We start from the raw sequence: 16,410 nt of genomic DNA on the forward strand, positions 1-16,410 counted from the left end.
AATGATCACATGGTAGAGAGCGCTGGGCGTCGCCAGCACAGAGCATGACTTCAATGGCACAAAAGGCCTATAAATATTCTGCACAATATAGAATTATATATATACTTCTTTTCTTCTCTCTCACCGTACCACTGTTTTCATCTCGACTCGGTCTCGGCGAGGCGTGAGCGTCCACGCTGCACCGAGCTTTTTCATAAAGTTTCTTTTTTCTGTAAAGAGCTACATACAGAGGCCTCCTCCCACCCTCTCTTTCTCTCTCTCTCTCTGTCTCAAACACACATAAGTATCCATAGGAACAAATATGGCCAACATCTAGTTCAAGATGGCAGGGTGAGAGCTCAGGCTTCCTGAAAGGACAAAAAGTAAAGGACGGACAATTCCATATAACTGAAAACTGAGCAGAACACTAATGTGCAATGTTTTATGTTGCGTTCATGTCCAGTGGGAATTACCACTGCAGTTGGCAGCTTGGTTACATTTCCCAAGCCGAGTGGTATTTACAACCAAGAAGCTGAGGCGAGTGGCGTCACGTAATTAAAACATGTTTGGAGAAGCCGGCGGTTCAAGTTAGCCCACCACGCTGCGGTGGTTTTTATTCCTGACTGCTGTAAACGCTTTCCCCTCACAGCATCAAACCCCTCAAAACGGGAAAGACTGTCGACGTCTAACACAAAACGAGGACTTGTGCTTAAGTTTGACTCAATAGAAATTAGAGTCCTCAGCTGGGAGGGCGTACAAACACATAAATAAGAACCCTGCTCGGGGGTTTGTGCAGAGCTCGCTCCGGGGTCTGCTGTTTTTTTTTTGTTTTTTTTTTTATTGTCGAGCCAAACGCAACGATTGAAAAACAACCAGTGGGCTCACCGTGTCTACGCATGTACAGAGAAAGAGTTAGGGCACGGGTCAGCCTAGGATAAATAGTGAGAGTGTGTGTGTTTGTAGGCACTGGGGTTTGAAGACCGATGGAGACGCGTTTAGATAAATAACTTTTACCTGACTGAACCAAACTCCCACTGAAAGTCGAATACACTTGTATGGAATATTGATAATAACCATGACACTAGATCGTGTGAGCTGTGACTTGATGCAGGAAAATAATCTTTACCCATAATGCACTGTCACTGGTCAGAGTTGCTAACACAGTGACAGGTCTGAGGTCGCCCTAGTTGCGTCTACTTTTAGTTTCTCTTTAATGTCCTGTTATTTTGCATTGATCTGTCTCTGGTTCTGATCAGTGTCCTTCTTTGTACTTTGTTTTTGATGTTTTATTGTTTATTTCATCAGCTTATTTTCATTTACACATATTTATAGCGTTATCGTGACACATAATTTATTCAGCACCGTCCTGTCCTCTTGTTATTCATTTAATATTATATTTTAATTGGTACTTTTAATTCCTTTCACTCCTCTGCTTTTTTACAGCAGTCAGCCATAACATTGTGACCGACCGGTCACAGTCACTGGTGAAGTGAAAAACACAGATTATCTGGTTATCGTGGCACATGTCAGCGGGTGTGATTTGTTTGGCAGCTAGGGAACATTCTGTCCTCTGATGTGTTGAAAGCAGTAAAAATGGACAAGTGGAAGAGTTTAATGGACTCTGACCAAGGGCCAGGGCATCTCCAAAACTGCAGCTCTTGTGCGGTGTTCCTGGTCTGCAGTGGTCAGTACCTATCAAAAGTGTTCCAACGAAGGAAAAGAAATAAACCAGAGACAGGGTCACGGATGGACAAGGCTCAGTGATGCACGTGTAGAGCAAAGGCTGGCCCACATGGTCCAGTCCAACTGACAGCTACAGCTACTACTGTAGCTCCAAATGCTAAAAAAATAAAAATAAAAATAATGCTGGTTCTGATAGAATGGAGTCAGAACTCACAGTGCATCAGAGTTTGTTTCGTATAGTGCCAGTCAAGATGACTATACTGACCACTGCAGGCTGCTTAAAACACCCACAATGAAGCAGTGGAAGAAGGTGATCTGGTCTGATGCTTCACGTTTACATCACGTGGATGTCCTGGGACTTATCTGGGGAACACACTTGTGCTTTTCCCATTGGGATGTTTATTCTGATGATGCTGAGGTGGTGGTACGTATCAAAGGACATAACATAATGCCAGGACACAGTTTTCCAGAAGAACTCTACATTATAATGAAATCATTAATGTTACTCACTGCACTGGTTGGTGGTTTTAATGTTGTGGCTGACTGATATAATAATATACTGGGCAACGCATCAGATCTAGCTTGGGGAGGGGGAAAAAAAATCCCTTTTGTGTATTATTTATCCACTGTGTGTTTGTTTCTGTCTTGTGCTTCTTTTCCTCTGGTGAACTATTGTTGCAAGGTCTCTATAGAATGACAGGACTGAGATTACCAGACTGTTTAAATCCTCCAGACTTTGGGTGACTCTGGAAGGCTTTCTGCTGAAGAACCTAAAAAGTCATTTTGTGCCATTTTTTTCAGTTTGTGTTGCTCACGTATTGTGTTTTCTATTTAAGTGTTGTCTCTCTATACTTCTTTTCTTCCCCATGCGACATAATGTAGAAGCCTTTAACAAGGGAGACCTAACAACGCCCAACCAATAACAGACTCTGTTTACGATTAGAGTGCTCGACCAATGAATGAGCCTTGTCCGTGTCCACATGGTCATTCTGTTTTCCTTCACCGCTGACCTCTCACTCTCTGTGCTTCTATCTCCACAAACAGGGAACAAGGTAGATGGTTGGATGTAAACTAGACGAGCCGCGCTCAGGATGTAAAAGTTTCACAGAAGCAGGCCGACCACACGCTCACTACAGCGATACAAAAATACCTGTTAGAGGTTGAGGAAAAGTCGAAGGCTGGCAGTTGTTTGATGAAAAAAACGCGTACGTCCTCCCATGAGCGTCTATTCTTATTCACCATATTGCTGCATTTAGATAAAAACTGATGACAGTATGTCAAAAAAAAAAAAAAGGAAGAGGGACAACTGTTAGTTATCTGTGTGGCAGAATTGACTGGATTTTTTGGTACGGGGTTTCTGTTTTCTCTCTCGTTGGTTTCTTCACGATTTTTCACATTTTAAAAAGACTGGATTGAGATTTAGTAAATTGACTGCTTAAGCAAAAATAAATTAAAAAAAAAAAAAGATGTTTGCACTAGAAATGGACGGACGAGACGAGCAGCAGTGGAAATCCCTTTTGTCAAGTAAGTACAGGTGTAAAATACTGTATATGCAGATATACTGGCAGGTTGTATCAAATATTACCAAGTGCATTTCTAATCTTTTAAACAACTTTTATAAATAGACATGAATTCTTTAAAAGAGTTTTGGTGTAACTTTCTGCTCCTTTTTACATTCAGCAAGCCAGTTATAGTAGAATCCAGCTGTGTGTGTGTGTGGAGGTGGAGGTGGGGGGTTGTCTGTGGAGAGTTAATTTAATAAACGTAACATTTATCTGAGATATTCTGTATAAATAGATAAATCAATGACCTAATTCATACTTTTTGCTTAAATTAAAACTGATGTGACAGATCATCACGGCGTGACATCACAGACTATATTAAAAAAACATAATAATGCTACATGCATTGTTAACATGTACCGGGTTAAAAAGAAACATGTGCTTGTTGTCGGATCAGACGTGGAGTGAGAGATGTGCTTACGATGATCTGAGAGTGCAGGCTCTTCCCTCATCAGCTGGCCGTACATTTTTCACTTTTCAATCACAGAAAGCACCCGAAGTCAAGTTCTGAGGTCTCAGTGGAAAAAGCAGAGCTGATGCTTTTTGTGCTCGCGTTTGCTGGTGGATGATGCCGAGGAGGAGGGCTGGGAGGTTGGTCTTTCTGTGCTCTTTGAGTCTGTGTGCCTTCAGTAGTAGAGACGATTCTGGAAACACGTCGCTGGGTGAGTGACGGGAAAAGCTGGCCCGCTTCCTGTGGGACTGGGCTGGTCGAAGCCGGGACTAGCTTTCCTAAACAGTGTGTGAGTTAGTTGGGCTGATGTCGATTTCTGAAGACTAGTACCAATAATGATGTTTAGAGACAGTGTTAAAGCTCTAGTGCAGGACTTTTAAATGTAAACCAATGTCAGTTATATTCAAGTCCTCAGGTACATATGTGATCTCAACATACAAATGGATCCTTTAAGCCTTTCAAACTAAAATGATAAATATCTACTAATGTGCTCGATGAGACACGAGGCTTGAAATATGTCCACATTTTGGAAAATGTAGCCAAATTAATATTTTACTCATCACCCTAATTTTTATGCCCTAGCCTGACAAATCTGTGGATGTATGTGCAGTTTTTCCTGGCTGTATAGCAGACACAGGAGGGCAGACACAGATGTTACTGCTCATGGACAGGATGGCATGTGTAAAATATTCGGCCTTTTAATAATTACCTAAATGTATTATTGTCACCGAGCTGTGGAAATGTCTGTGTATTTTTGTAACTATTTCTGAACACAAGCCTGGAGACCATGCATCAAACGCTCATGTCAGCAGTGTTTCTGTGACTACTTTCACTGCCAGAAGGGGGAGACAAAAGTTCTGCACTAAAGCTTTAAATATATTTTCATTTCAAGCTCGTATTGCCTGAGAGATTTTTCTGGGAAAACCTATAAATAACACCTTGAAAATAAATGGGACTTCAAAATCCTCCACTTAAATCCAGACAACTACATTTTGTAAGTATCAGCTCCTTCCTGTTGTGCATGTTTAAGCCAACAGAGGAAATCAGAGAAACCGCTATCAGCCCAACATTTGTGTATGTTTGTGTCCGTGTGCCTTTTGTGACTCGGAGAGAGGAACAGCGTGTGTCCTTTTTGTAGTTCAGAAGCTCTCGACGAAGCTGCCGGGAAACAGGCCGGTCTGCCCCGTCCTCTGCAGGGTGCCTTTGTACCAGCCGTCCTCCCTCTTCTTATGAACAAACACCACGTCTCCTTCCCGGAGCTCGATCTCCGCTTCGCTCTGGGGAGGGTAGGGCACCACCACACGATACCTGCCGCACACATACAGTTAGAGGTCAACATCACACGCTGGAAAAGAATTCAATCAGTCTGGATCACTGTTTTCTCCCATAATACTGAGTTTAGAAAAAGTATTCTAAGGATATTTCTAACTACAGGGAGAGGTGTGACTTTGAAGGAAACATCACTCCTGAGATTCTCCACAGTCCATTCATTTAATGGAGTTGAATAACTGCTTTATTTTGAGGCCTGTTACGTGGTCAGCCTGCCTTGAATACTTGATTTTCCATAATACCTTTTATAGAACTAAGAAAAAAAAGTTGTTGGACTGCATTTGATGTTTTAAGTTTGTATATATGTGCATAAGAATGCAGCTTTGTAGCCAACTAGTCTCAACACTATGGGTTTGATACAGCCATCATCGATCTACTGCCTTTTCTTCTAGTGCAGGGATTCCTGGTATCCTAAATTCATTTCTACATGTGATCAAAGAATGTATGTACAGAATGGCAGCCGTAACCCTTCAGACATGGTTATTTAAAAGCGTCCTGAACAACTAACCTCATGAATATCTGTTCACACTTGACATTTGAAATACGTATCAAGATCTGACCACGGCTCTTAATGTAAATAAACGCCAACGTCTACCTCCAAAAAATACTGCACATTTTTAGAGAGCTGCACCAAGTTCAGATTATAACTTAAACCCTGGAAGCTGTCATACGCGCCCTGATGAAGCAGAGAAAATCTCCAGTAATAATGGGAAATAAAGACACTGGTCATTATTGAGGAAACAGTACAGTACAGTACATAACTTAACTCCAGATGGCTCCTTGCATTCATCAACAATTAACCACCCACGTTTATGACCGAATTACACACAGCATACTCGTATTTAATATTTGGTAATTCTTGTTTAGATGTATTTATTATTTAGTTAGTGAACAACTACAAGGACAAAACCCTTTCAGGTGATCATTTCTAATAGCGGTTGTGTGTTTTTTTCTGAATGAATCAGGCTAATCTCCGCTTATGAAAGAGCACACCAGCTGAGTCCAGATCACCCCCAAAACTTGACGATGAAGTTAAATTGTTCAACATGAACGTACTTGCACCAAATTACTTTCACTGGGCTTTGATGAATTGTAGCAAAAACCACCAAAGTCAAACACGGGTTTTTGGATTATCAGATGTTATGATAACTACTGTGTCTGTGTGGTGTGGTGTGCCACTGAATTTGTCATTTATCAACCTACTGGTAAGACAAGACTGCTTTCTTTCTCTCCCTGGACTGTCCTCTCACATGCTACCATAAAAGGGTTTTTACCTTCATATCCTCTGACACAACTGAAGTGTCCTGATTGTTCCTGATTGTAATGATTTTCTAAACGTTGGCACAAAGTGTCAGAATGTGAGCAGGACTTCCAGACATGCATATGGCTGCATTTCTCAGGGATAAAAGAACGATCTAGGATGTCTCACAGTAGTAGTGTTGCTCGTGCTCAGCACTGCAGGACTTGAGCTCACAGATTTTAGTGTAGCTGCAGATTTGAACTGTTGGATGATGCACCAACAATGAGGACATGGATGATGGCTTATATGCTTAGACTGTCATCTCAATTGAACCGCGTTCTTACTGTCCTTCTTAACAGGATCACAGCACTAATGACTTTTCATTCGTTATACGCTTATGTTTGTTAGATTATACTCCAACTGAAAATTACACCATTCTGTCAGAACGTATTACACATGATCGAAGTGTTGCTTCACTTCACACATTTGCTCAGCCTTGCTCACCTCTCTCTCGACAGGGGCTTGGGTTCAGGCCGGAGGACCATCAGAGCATTGCCGGAGCGTGTTGCCGGGGGCGACATGGGGAAGTTGGTATCCAGGGAACCGGACTTCCTGTGCAGAGGCTCCAGCCCTATCGCGCCCCCCATCTCGCTCTCGATCGGACAGGAGCCGGCTCGCCCGTACGCCGCCATCGGACAGGAACCTGAGCGTCCGTGGTGGTGGTGGTGGTGGGGATGGTGGGCGGCGTCGGTGGCCACGGCGCCATGGCCTGCCAGTGACGGGTCGTGGGTGGGCGGGGAGGACGGGGGCGAGCGAGGTTTCTTCTTGGCTGCGGCCCCAGACAGGAGTTTCAACAAACCCCCTGCTTTCCTCTCCTTCTGAGGATGGAGGAATGAAGGATGAGAAGATGGAGGCACAGAGGAAGAGAAGAACAAGACAAGAAATGAACTGAGAGTTGATAAAAGTTAATTTTATTCCTGAAAACTACAGGAAAAAATAGATTAGCTTCACTGGAATAGAAAGAGAAATCCCAGCGTTCATCTAGATGATGTACTGTAAACCTGAGCAGAGGAAAGGGATATTAAATATTTTTTATGTCCCTGTGTTGGAGGGACAAACCACTCTGTAAAGTATGGAGCTGAATAAGATTATCTTAGTTTAGCATAAGGACTTTGTGGCCTCAGATGAAGAAGCTGTTTTTTTCAACTTGCAACGTTTTAATTATAGTTTAGGGACACTGAATTTTATGGTATAACTAAGGATGGTTTCCTGAGTATCCCAGTCATATTAGACCAAAAACAAAACCCCAACATTGCTATATCTAATGTTACCAAATTAGTGATTTTAAGCCAGAACATCATGATATTGCAGTGAAGATAACCTTTGATCATTTGGATATCAAATGTCATCACCTGATCGTATTATCCTGTTTGTATCCCGTTTCCACCTTTGTGCGGAAGTTTGACAATCGAACATCATATTTTAGTAAATGTTTTCTCAATTCAGAGAGAAATTGGGACGCACCGAACATGCGGACAACTGGAAAGCATAAGGCGTAACATAGATACGGAGGAAAATTGTCTTTTAGATGCCAATCAAGGCTTTCTGTGAGCAGAACAAGTAGTTTGAGGTTAGCCATACACAACAAAATGAAAAAAGGGACTTGATTCTCCTTCCCCGTCCTTCACTCATTGCTCAGAGAGAGAACTAGTACTGACGTGAGTAATTATAAGGGCCCAGAGTGTGAAAGCCTGCTCAGTCTGCTCAGAGATTGTACAACAATTCTTCAAGTTCATTACACGTGCAAAAGGACTGCTCAGAGATTGTACAACAATTCTTCAAGTTCATTACACGTGAAGCTGAATATGCTGTATTGATGGCACTTACAAAGGCAGTTACAAAGGCAGATTCATACTTATCCATACAGGCTTTATTTGTGATTGATTGTGGAGGAGCTGTATAATACTGCCCATTCAGTCAAACTCATGCAGCTTGCCGTGACAACATGGATCAATACTAAGCAAACCTGAGTGTGATTACTACATTTTGTGGCAATGCTCAGAGACAGCTCATATTAGCTGTATCTCAGCCTCAGCCATCCTTCTCTTTAACAGACTGGCTGCTGGATCAAGAGCTGGATCTTTTTGAAAAGACTAAATGTAGCATCGCTCATCTATTTACTAGTTTAAATAAAAATAAATAAATAAATAAATAAAATACATCTATGTGTTCACACCGATCAGGCATAACATTATGGCCAACTTCCTAATATTGGACAGGTAGGTAAGTTGGTGGTAGGTGCCTCCAAAACAGTTTTGACTCATCAGAGAATGTTCTTCATGTTTTTTTGAGTTGTTCCTAAACCGTTTTTGTGTGTGTGTCTGTGTGTCAGGCTGCATCCTACTGGGGATGGCTGCTGACATCAAGGAGTGTCATTGCTATGGGGCGGGGGTGCCTGGTCTGGTCTAGGTGGGTGGTACATGTCTATATAACATTAACATGAACGCCAGGTCCAAGAGTTTGTATTGTCACAAGATGTCATTTACTTCTCGTGTCAGTGATCATAATGTTGTGGCTGATCGGTGTATGTATTAAGGCTGCATCAGCTCTCTCATTTAACTCTCTCAACTTCTGTCATTTGTTTCTGTACATGTAAGTTTTCAGCTTTCACACCAACTCATGCAAACGCTTCTTGTCTGAGCGATCGCAGTTGCTCACATTTTGATCACAAAACCTGTGACCCTGGAAGAAAAATGTCTGCAGACGTCCTATTATCATAATTATAATTAACAGGTTCTCTATTACACACTGCTCATGAGTTTAGTGCAAGTTATTCATTATCTGTTCATCTATCATCTATTCCATCATTTATTTTTGTACTGTCAGCCACCACTGCTGACTGGGCCCTGTGGTAGGTCTGCCCAGCTGTCACAGCACATTTGCAAGCCTTTGCAGATGGCTCTGTAATACTGTCGACTGCTGAAGCAGACTTGAAGTAAAACCTGCCTGTGCTGCACGACCCTGTAAAAAGAAGTTAAGAGACGTTGTCAGTATATATAGAAGATGATCAAAGTAATGATCTGCCAGGAATATCCAGATCTCAACAGTGCAGAAGGAGTTCTTCTTCTTATTAACTATTGTGTAAAAGGCACTTTGACAGCAAAGAACTTATTCTACAAGCTCAGATGCTTTCAAACAGTGGTATCATTACAATGGTCCTCTGCTATCTTCACTTACTACATTAATTCCAGCTACTGAGGTTGGTAATAATGGCATTCGTTCAGGAACAAATGGATTATTGTGACACAGTAAATGAAACGCTCATTCCTTTCAAAGATGTGGACCATGTCATCATCTAAATGTCTCTAAACAAAACTAAACATGAAGCCTTCTAACATTAATGCCTGTCACACACTAAACGGACATGACATCAACAAAGAAGATACCCGTTTCACTTCTTAAATTTTAAAGATCAGTCAATTCATTGAGAAAATAATGGTCAGATTAATCAAGCACACTGGCGTCTGAGACAAAAATCTCTCTTAAAACTGCTGGGGGCAATTATAAAATGTTGTGTCAAACCGCTCAAACATTTTTACCAAATATCATTCACAGCAACTCATCAAAATCCAGTCAAAACCAAGACGGTGAATGATAAAAATCCAGCGTCCTAATGACTAGGCTCAGTATAAAGGTGGAACAGTACAGACAAAAAAAAAAAAAAAAAACTGCTGAGCAAAGCAGTTTGACTCACACTTTGAGAGCCGCAACACAAAACTCAATGCATTCTTTGGCTTTACCTTCCAACAAGAGACGAGCCTTTCCCACTGGAACCCGAAAAAAATCCTTCTCTTTCTTTATTTTTGCCATCTCATTTTTCAAAAATAACCCTACCATCGCTCACTGTCTGGATACGGTACAGCTATCCCTAATGCTCTCTGACATGGTACTGAAATATACAGACATAAAATGATTGAGCAAAACTGATTTTCTTCACGTTATACAAATAAAGATTGTCTAAAAATCTAACTTGGGAGAAGGAAGAGAAGATAGAGGTGAATAAAGATGAGGAAAAAAGGTGGATGAAAGAAGATTGATGGGTAAGACGTAAGAAAGACTCTGGGAGGGATTGAGGTAGAAGGGAGGATACAAAAAAGGAACGGTAGGAGGGAAAAGGTTGAGAGTGGGTGGAAAAATAGAGGTGAGGATTGAGAGAGACACACACAAAAAGTGAATAATCACTCCAGCTCTTCTTTCATCTGCAGGCTTAAAGGCTTAATCTGCCTCCTGCCAGCATGGGGTTGTCTGTCAATCTGCTGGTGTTGTTCCAAACTGAACCACCAGAGAGCAGCAAACACTCACATTTATTCCAAATGATTTTAAACGAGACATGCAAGTTAAAAGTAATTGACTTGTCTGCAAATATACTGAGTTTATGCTTTCTTTCATTTTAAATGTTAAAAAAAAAAGCAAAGCTACACATAAATATGCAATCACACCCAGACATATATACCTATTGCCCATGTCTTCCATTGAATAGGGATGGTTTCAAGCTTCACCTTTGTAAAGATTGTTCAGGGTAAATAGGAGAGAAATGAACCGGATGCTAGTTTCTGTCCGCCCACAAAGCTAATTGCTCTGCCATTTTATTCACCCACGCTCAATAGTTGTAGGGTGAATTTACAAAAAGATAAATCCTGAGGAAAATCCACAAATGAAATGGGACAAAGCCCATTCGCCACGCCACAAGTCAAATGGATCATGGTAACGTCATATTTAACTATGTTCTGTTCTTTATACTAGCGCTAGAACAAAAGCCTTTAGTTTATGTATAAGGTGCCAGCATTATTTTTAATACCAACACTACTTTTTCTCATCCATAAATATACAAACAAAATGACTGTGCCGTTACCAGCACATAGCAAAAAGACCACAGTATGTACAGAATGAAAACTGAGTAAGACGCTTCAGGACCTGCTGAAATCCTGCCAGCACCTCTGACAGCCTTTTCCTTGGCAGTTGCCTTGTGACTGCAGACTTCTTGGAAACAGTCTACACGCGGCGTCCAGCGAGATGTATGTCCGTAATGTCGTCTGCCCTCCAGACAGAGTGACTGTGTGTCATACAGAGATTATCCTAAACTGTGTCTGCCAGACACTTATCATACTTGCTTCATCGTTTCCTCCGTATCACAGTCTGACTATGTGCAGCCTCATCAACGCCGTGACTTCAGACCTGTTGTTTGTGCCGTGCCAAGCCCAATGCCACAAAGGAATGCAATAAATGAGGGTTAACCTCAACACTAACAGGAATAACATGATATTTTGAGACAGTTTTTTTTAAACTAACCGTGTTTAGACTATAAGAGGATGCTTCAGCTACAGAAAACTCCATAATGTAAGGTTGTTTCGTGCAGCAGCAGCTCATTTTAGCTGGGTTAGACAGGTTGTCATTGCTGAGAAAAACCCTCCTAATACAAGATTTCTGGACAGACATTTCATTAAAAATAAAACAACAACATATATTGTATCATTTTCTGATTAGTAGTGAGCATTACTTTATATCAGAAGGACATGGATACCTCATTTTTAACAAATTAAGTTTCAAACAAACTGATACCATGTTCTAACTTGTTATGACATGTTCAGTACTATGAATAAAATCCTTAGTACAGCTTCTAAAATATAAAAATCTGAGCTATCTTTGAGTCTGACGACATAAACAAGGCCCCTGCCTGCTGTTCTGTAGTCAATGAGCTGTTTGTCAGCTAGCCATGTAGTTAGATTAGCTGTCCCAGAGCTTGGAGCCAACAGTGAAACAAATGGAGCTGAGACAGATGCGAGCGTTCTGTGTCATCCTTCACTGTCAGTGCAGCCCGATTTAACATCCACAGCTTCAACACAGCCGTTCTTCCAACGTATAGGGACGGCGTTCGGCAGTCGCGCCAGCTGCCTGGCTGAATGACGCTTACTTGAGGTAGAGGAGGACTACTGGAGCATCGTATGCACACACACAGATTTCACACCCACTAAACTGTGAAAACTGAAAGACAAAACACCTTTTTTTTTTTTTCTACTGGCGTGTTGTTAAAGTTAATTAAGCTATATAAGGGGAGTATGGACAGCATGATTCAAATGTCTGGAAAGGCACCAGGTATTTTTTCTTGCCCTCATTATCTGTGTATAGTAGAGTAGCTGGGTGGTCTGGAATGAAGGATTATGGTCTGATTTTAGGTGCGGATTAAAAACACAAATGTAAACATTAGCTTGCTATATGGAAGTCTCTTCTCTGACTCATTCATTGACAGTGGGAGCCAGATTTAGGGCTTGCTGTGTTTAGCAGTTAGTCAATTAATCATTTTTAGTAAAGCTAAATGTTCCATAGTTTCTCATCTGTGAGGAGTGTCTGTTTTCCAGCATCTTACACGGTAATTAATCAGTACTCCTTGGTGTGGATCAGACCAAATTGAGAAAAATTTTGTATGAGCTTAGGAAATTGCAATGGACATTTCCACAGTTTTAATAAACTATGCACACGATTCTGAAAACCTGAAGCTCATGCATCGGCATCGTGCTAAATAAACCCATTCAAAGGTTGTCAAATGCTGGAGCACATAGGTAAATATTAAAACAAGCTGGTGACATCTTTGCTAATACGTGGTAATGTAATTAATGGTGCGTATGAGCCTCACCTTCTCTACTTTGGGTGCGAGGGCGCCCTGGGTGGGAGCGTGGGAGGGGCCCGGCGATGGCGGCTGCAGTGGACTGGCTGGCTCGCCGTTGAGGAGCACCGCTGACACGTTTGGAGGTGTGAGACAGGAGAGAGGGGAGGAGAGGGGGAGGATGGGACGCGAAGCCGGGGAGGAGAGGGGCGAAGGCCCTAAGCTGGGCCCTGGAGACACCATGGAGAGAGGACGACCTGATTGGCCGGAGCAGCGCGAGGGGGAGGAGCTCTGAGGACGCAGGGGAGAGATGGCCACCGTGGGGCGCTCAGGGCTTCCAGCAGGGGGACTGTGGACTAAAACACAAACAAAAGTGAGAGGTGTTTTCACTGACTACAGCTTTAGTTTTAGTCCTGCAAGGGAACATGTCAGTATTTTATAAATGCTCTTAATATCTGAGGAGGGACATGATTTTAAAATAAATGTGTGAAATGAAAGCAAAGAAGCACCTTTTAGGCTGTCAGTCAATTACAGAGATAAAATGAAACCGTTACTTTCTGTATAACTTGTTTATTCACAACTTACTTTCTTAGCTTGGATGAATCAGTTCACATCACTTAAACATTTGGTCCATGGAAATAGAGCGACAAAGGAACGAGAACGGGCTAATCTGGTAAATCTGAACGCTACGGCACTTCGCTAAAAGTATACAAAGTTCAAATGTAAACACAGAAAAATGTTTGACCTATGCGTCTCTCAAAATTTGTGTAGTCTACTTTACAGAATAAAATGTAGTCTGAAACGTATAAACAGGAATGACACAACAAGCACAGAAACTCTAAACTAAACCCCAGCAAAAGACGTGGATAGATATGTCTCGAGTTCGGAGAAATTTACAAAGCCAGTTTGTTTGAGGACATTTGGTGCTCATGAGGATAAAAGTGCACAAAGCACACACACCCACATAAACACACAGGCATGCACGCACACACGTAGTCAGGGTTGCTAGCCACCTGCTCTTCCACACTGCAGCAGAAATCCACAGAGAGGTGCGCTGATCATGTGATAAAACCACTAAACGCCAGAACTATGCACATACTTTATTTTGTAATGGAGACCAGATGTGTGTGTTTGTGTGTGTGTGTGTGTTTGTGTGAATGCGAGAGAAAGAGCGTAAGAGAGAAACAGAGAGAAAATGGGAAAGGAGCGAAGAGAGAAAGGAGAAGCTCTGTCATTACGCCTCCATAAAGCGAATAGCACGGTGATGTCATTCAGTTGTGTGTTTGTGAGGCCGTGTGTTCGCTTGGGTGTGTGCGCATGTACGTGGGTGTGCACACGCCTGAATGTGCGTTATTCTTGGCAGCTTTCTCACAGTGTGTACTCTTCAGCCTCCCGAAAGAAACCTTCCCCATTATTTTCTCAAAACGACACAAAGGGAAAGAGAGAAAGGGATGTAGGAGGGATGAATAGACTCTGAGTGGAGAACAAGGCTGATACGATCTAGACCTTGTACAGACACAGGTGTGTGCGTGTGTTTCTGGGGATTGTGTGTGAAGGTGCTTGTGGCACAAACAGCAACATCGCATGATTCAAATACTACGCATTGTCGCTGTTCTGTGAAGACTTGAGTGCATGCAGTAACGTTGCAACTGTCCTAAATGAACCCACTGAGCCATAGTATGTTCTCATACAACTATTGTCATGTTTACAGTTGATAGGGCAGAGACAGTGTGAGCAGTTTGACATGAAGACACATTCAAGAGGATCATGTCCCATATAGATAATATCCTCTTAGATATGTTAGCAGGATTACATTTACAGCATATTTTACAAAGGCATCATAGTTTAATTTGCCTTAAAGCAAAAATATAAACGCTCTTTGTAGCAAGCTATATGCTCTCCCTGAAGTGCGTCCTATAGAAAATAGATTTTCCATGTTTGGTGTAGAAGACCCTGAATGGATACCCCTGACCTTGGCCTGCCCGCCATCTATAGGATGAACAGTAGAGAACCATTCACTAAGGTATTATAATTTACATACTTTTGGTCAAGTTGGGAATGTGAACTACTAACGGGATCCTGGTTTCCTCATTTATTTGAGAACCCATTAAACGTTTCTTAGCTCTGATTCATTTGTTTGCTAGTTTGTGTTGAAACAGGAGGTTAAAGAGGCCACCTGCAAAATTGCACATGGTGTAGTACCTACTTGAATTAATGGCTGTTGAATATTTGATTATACTGCGATCAGAGACTAAAAGGGCTAAAATTCTGCAAGGTCCCAAATGACCTGCTCCTGCCGTACAGCTGCATCCTGGTGCGCAGTTCTACTGTAGGGCATAATGTTGTAAGAGTACCAGAGACAGACACATTTCTTTTAAGATGCTGAACATTTCTTTGAGGAAAATTCACTCATTTCAGCAGAGTTAAATGCGGTTGCTTGTTTTGCAGAACAGCAGTTAGTTTTTCATGAGTTCTCATTTCTGTCTTATGCGTATGAAAGAATATTGATCCTTTATCTACTGTAATATGTAGAGGCTGCGTCACTTTGTTTGTTCATGATTATCAGTGGACATGAAATGCATCAATAAACCATTAAAACAGGAACACAACTGCAAACAGAAGCTTCTGAAAGTTTAATGAACCAAGTGTAATTATGTAGATTTAAAAATGACTAATGTGTATTTCTCCAAGTCTGTGTGTTTCTGCTTACCCAGCTGCATGGGAGTGCGTGCCTGGTTAACCGTATGCTGACTGGAGCGCAGGCAGTTCTTCAGCTGGGCGGCGGCAGTTTGCGGCGAGGATGCCGGACTGATGCTGTTAACAGAGTTGGCCGAGTTTACCAGAGGGGTGGAGGGACGGGACGAAGAGGGCCCCGGGGACCCTGGGGTCGAAGGGTCGGAGATCTTCCCCGCCACCTGACTGCTCCCACTCCCACCTACGGGACTGGACAAACATGAGGCCCGGGTAGCACCAACTCCAAACGGAGCCCTTTAAAGAACAGAGAGGAGAAAGACACATACTGATTATTGATGACATAGATATTTATTGATTTTTTTCTTTCATCAGCACTAGTAGTAAGTTAACAAAACGTTGTGAATTTAAGTGATGGATTGCCATAAAGTCTTATGCAATGCTCAGGATGAATTGTAATAACTTGGTGGATCTTCGTCCTTAGCGCTGTAATTAAGCATAGACTGTATATAAAGATGAATGAAACCTCCACCAGGATTTTTGAAGAGCCTTTTAAAGCTCACCATGAACAGCTGAACATTTTAACATGGAGGTCTATGCGGACTGACTCTCTTCTGGAAGCGGTCTCAAATGACTGCAGTGTTTGGCAATCCTGACTTAATTTTGCTGGCCTTGCATCTGGTTGTTGCATTTTATGATATTCAAATGTTTATATGCTTATTAGTATATTGAGTTGTCACAGTGATCATGCTATCAAATTTATATTAGGAGGATTTAGCTGTGCTCTATACATGTCTATGTACAAACTCACAGA

General features: G+C 41.9%; 1 protein-coding gene across 1 annotated transcript in view; it reads right to left on the bottom strand.

Annotated features, from left to right (window-relative positions):
• Window positions 1-16,410, bottom strand: part of LOC311487991 (E3 ubiquitin-protein ligase SH3RF3-like) — a 93,519-nt gene continuing 77,109 nt past the window's right edge. Inside the window, exons 7-10 of the mRNA XM_084544488.1 lie at window positions 15,616-15,893; window positions 12,936-13,261; window positions 6,749-7,122; window positions 1-4,983 (exon numbers count right to left, since the gene is read on the bottom strand). Of these exons, the coding sequence (XP_084400614.1) occupies window positions 4,815-4,983; window positions 6,749-7,122; window positions 12,936-13,261; window positions 15,616-15,893 (1,147 nt within the window). The 3' untranslated portion in view covers window positions 1-4,814. The remainder of the gene's footprint in view (window positions 4,984-6,748; window positions 7,123-12,935; window positions 13,262-15,615; window positions 15,894-16,410) is intronic.

The sequence above is a fragment of the Chelon labrosus genome (assembly GCF_963514085.1).
Source record: "Chelon labrosus genome assembly, chromosome: 5".
In the NCBI taxonomy this organism is placed as follows: domain Eukaryota; kingdom Metazoa; phylum Chordata; class Actinopteri; order Mugiliformes; family Mugilidae; genus Chelon; species Chelon labrosus.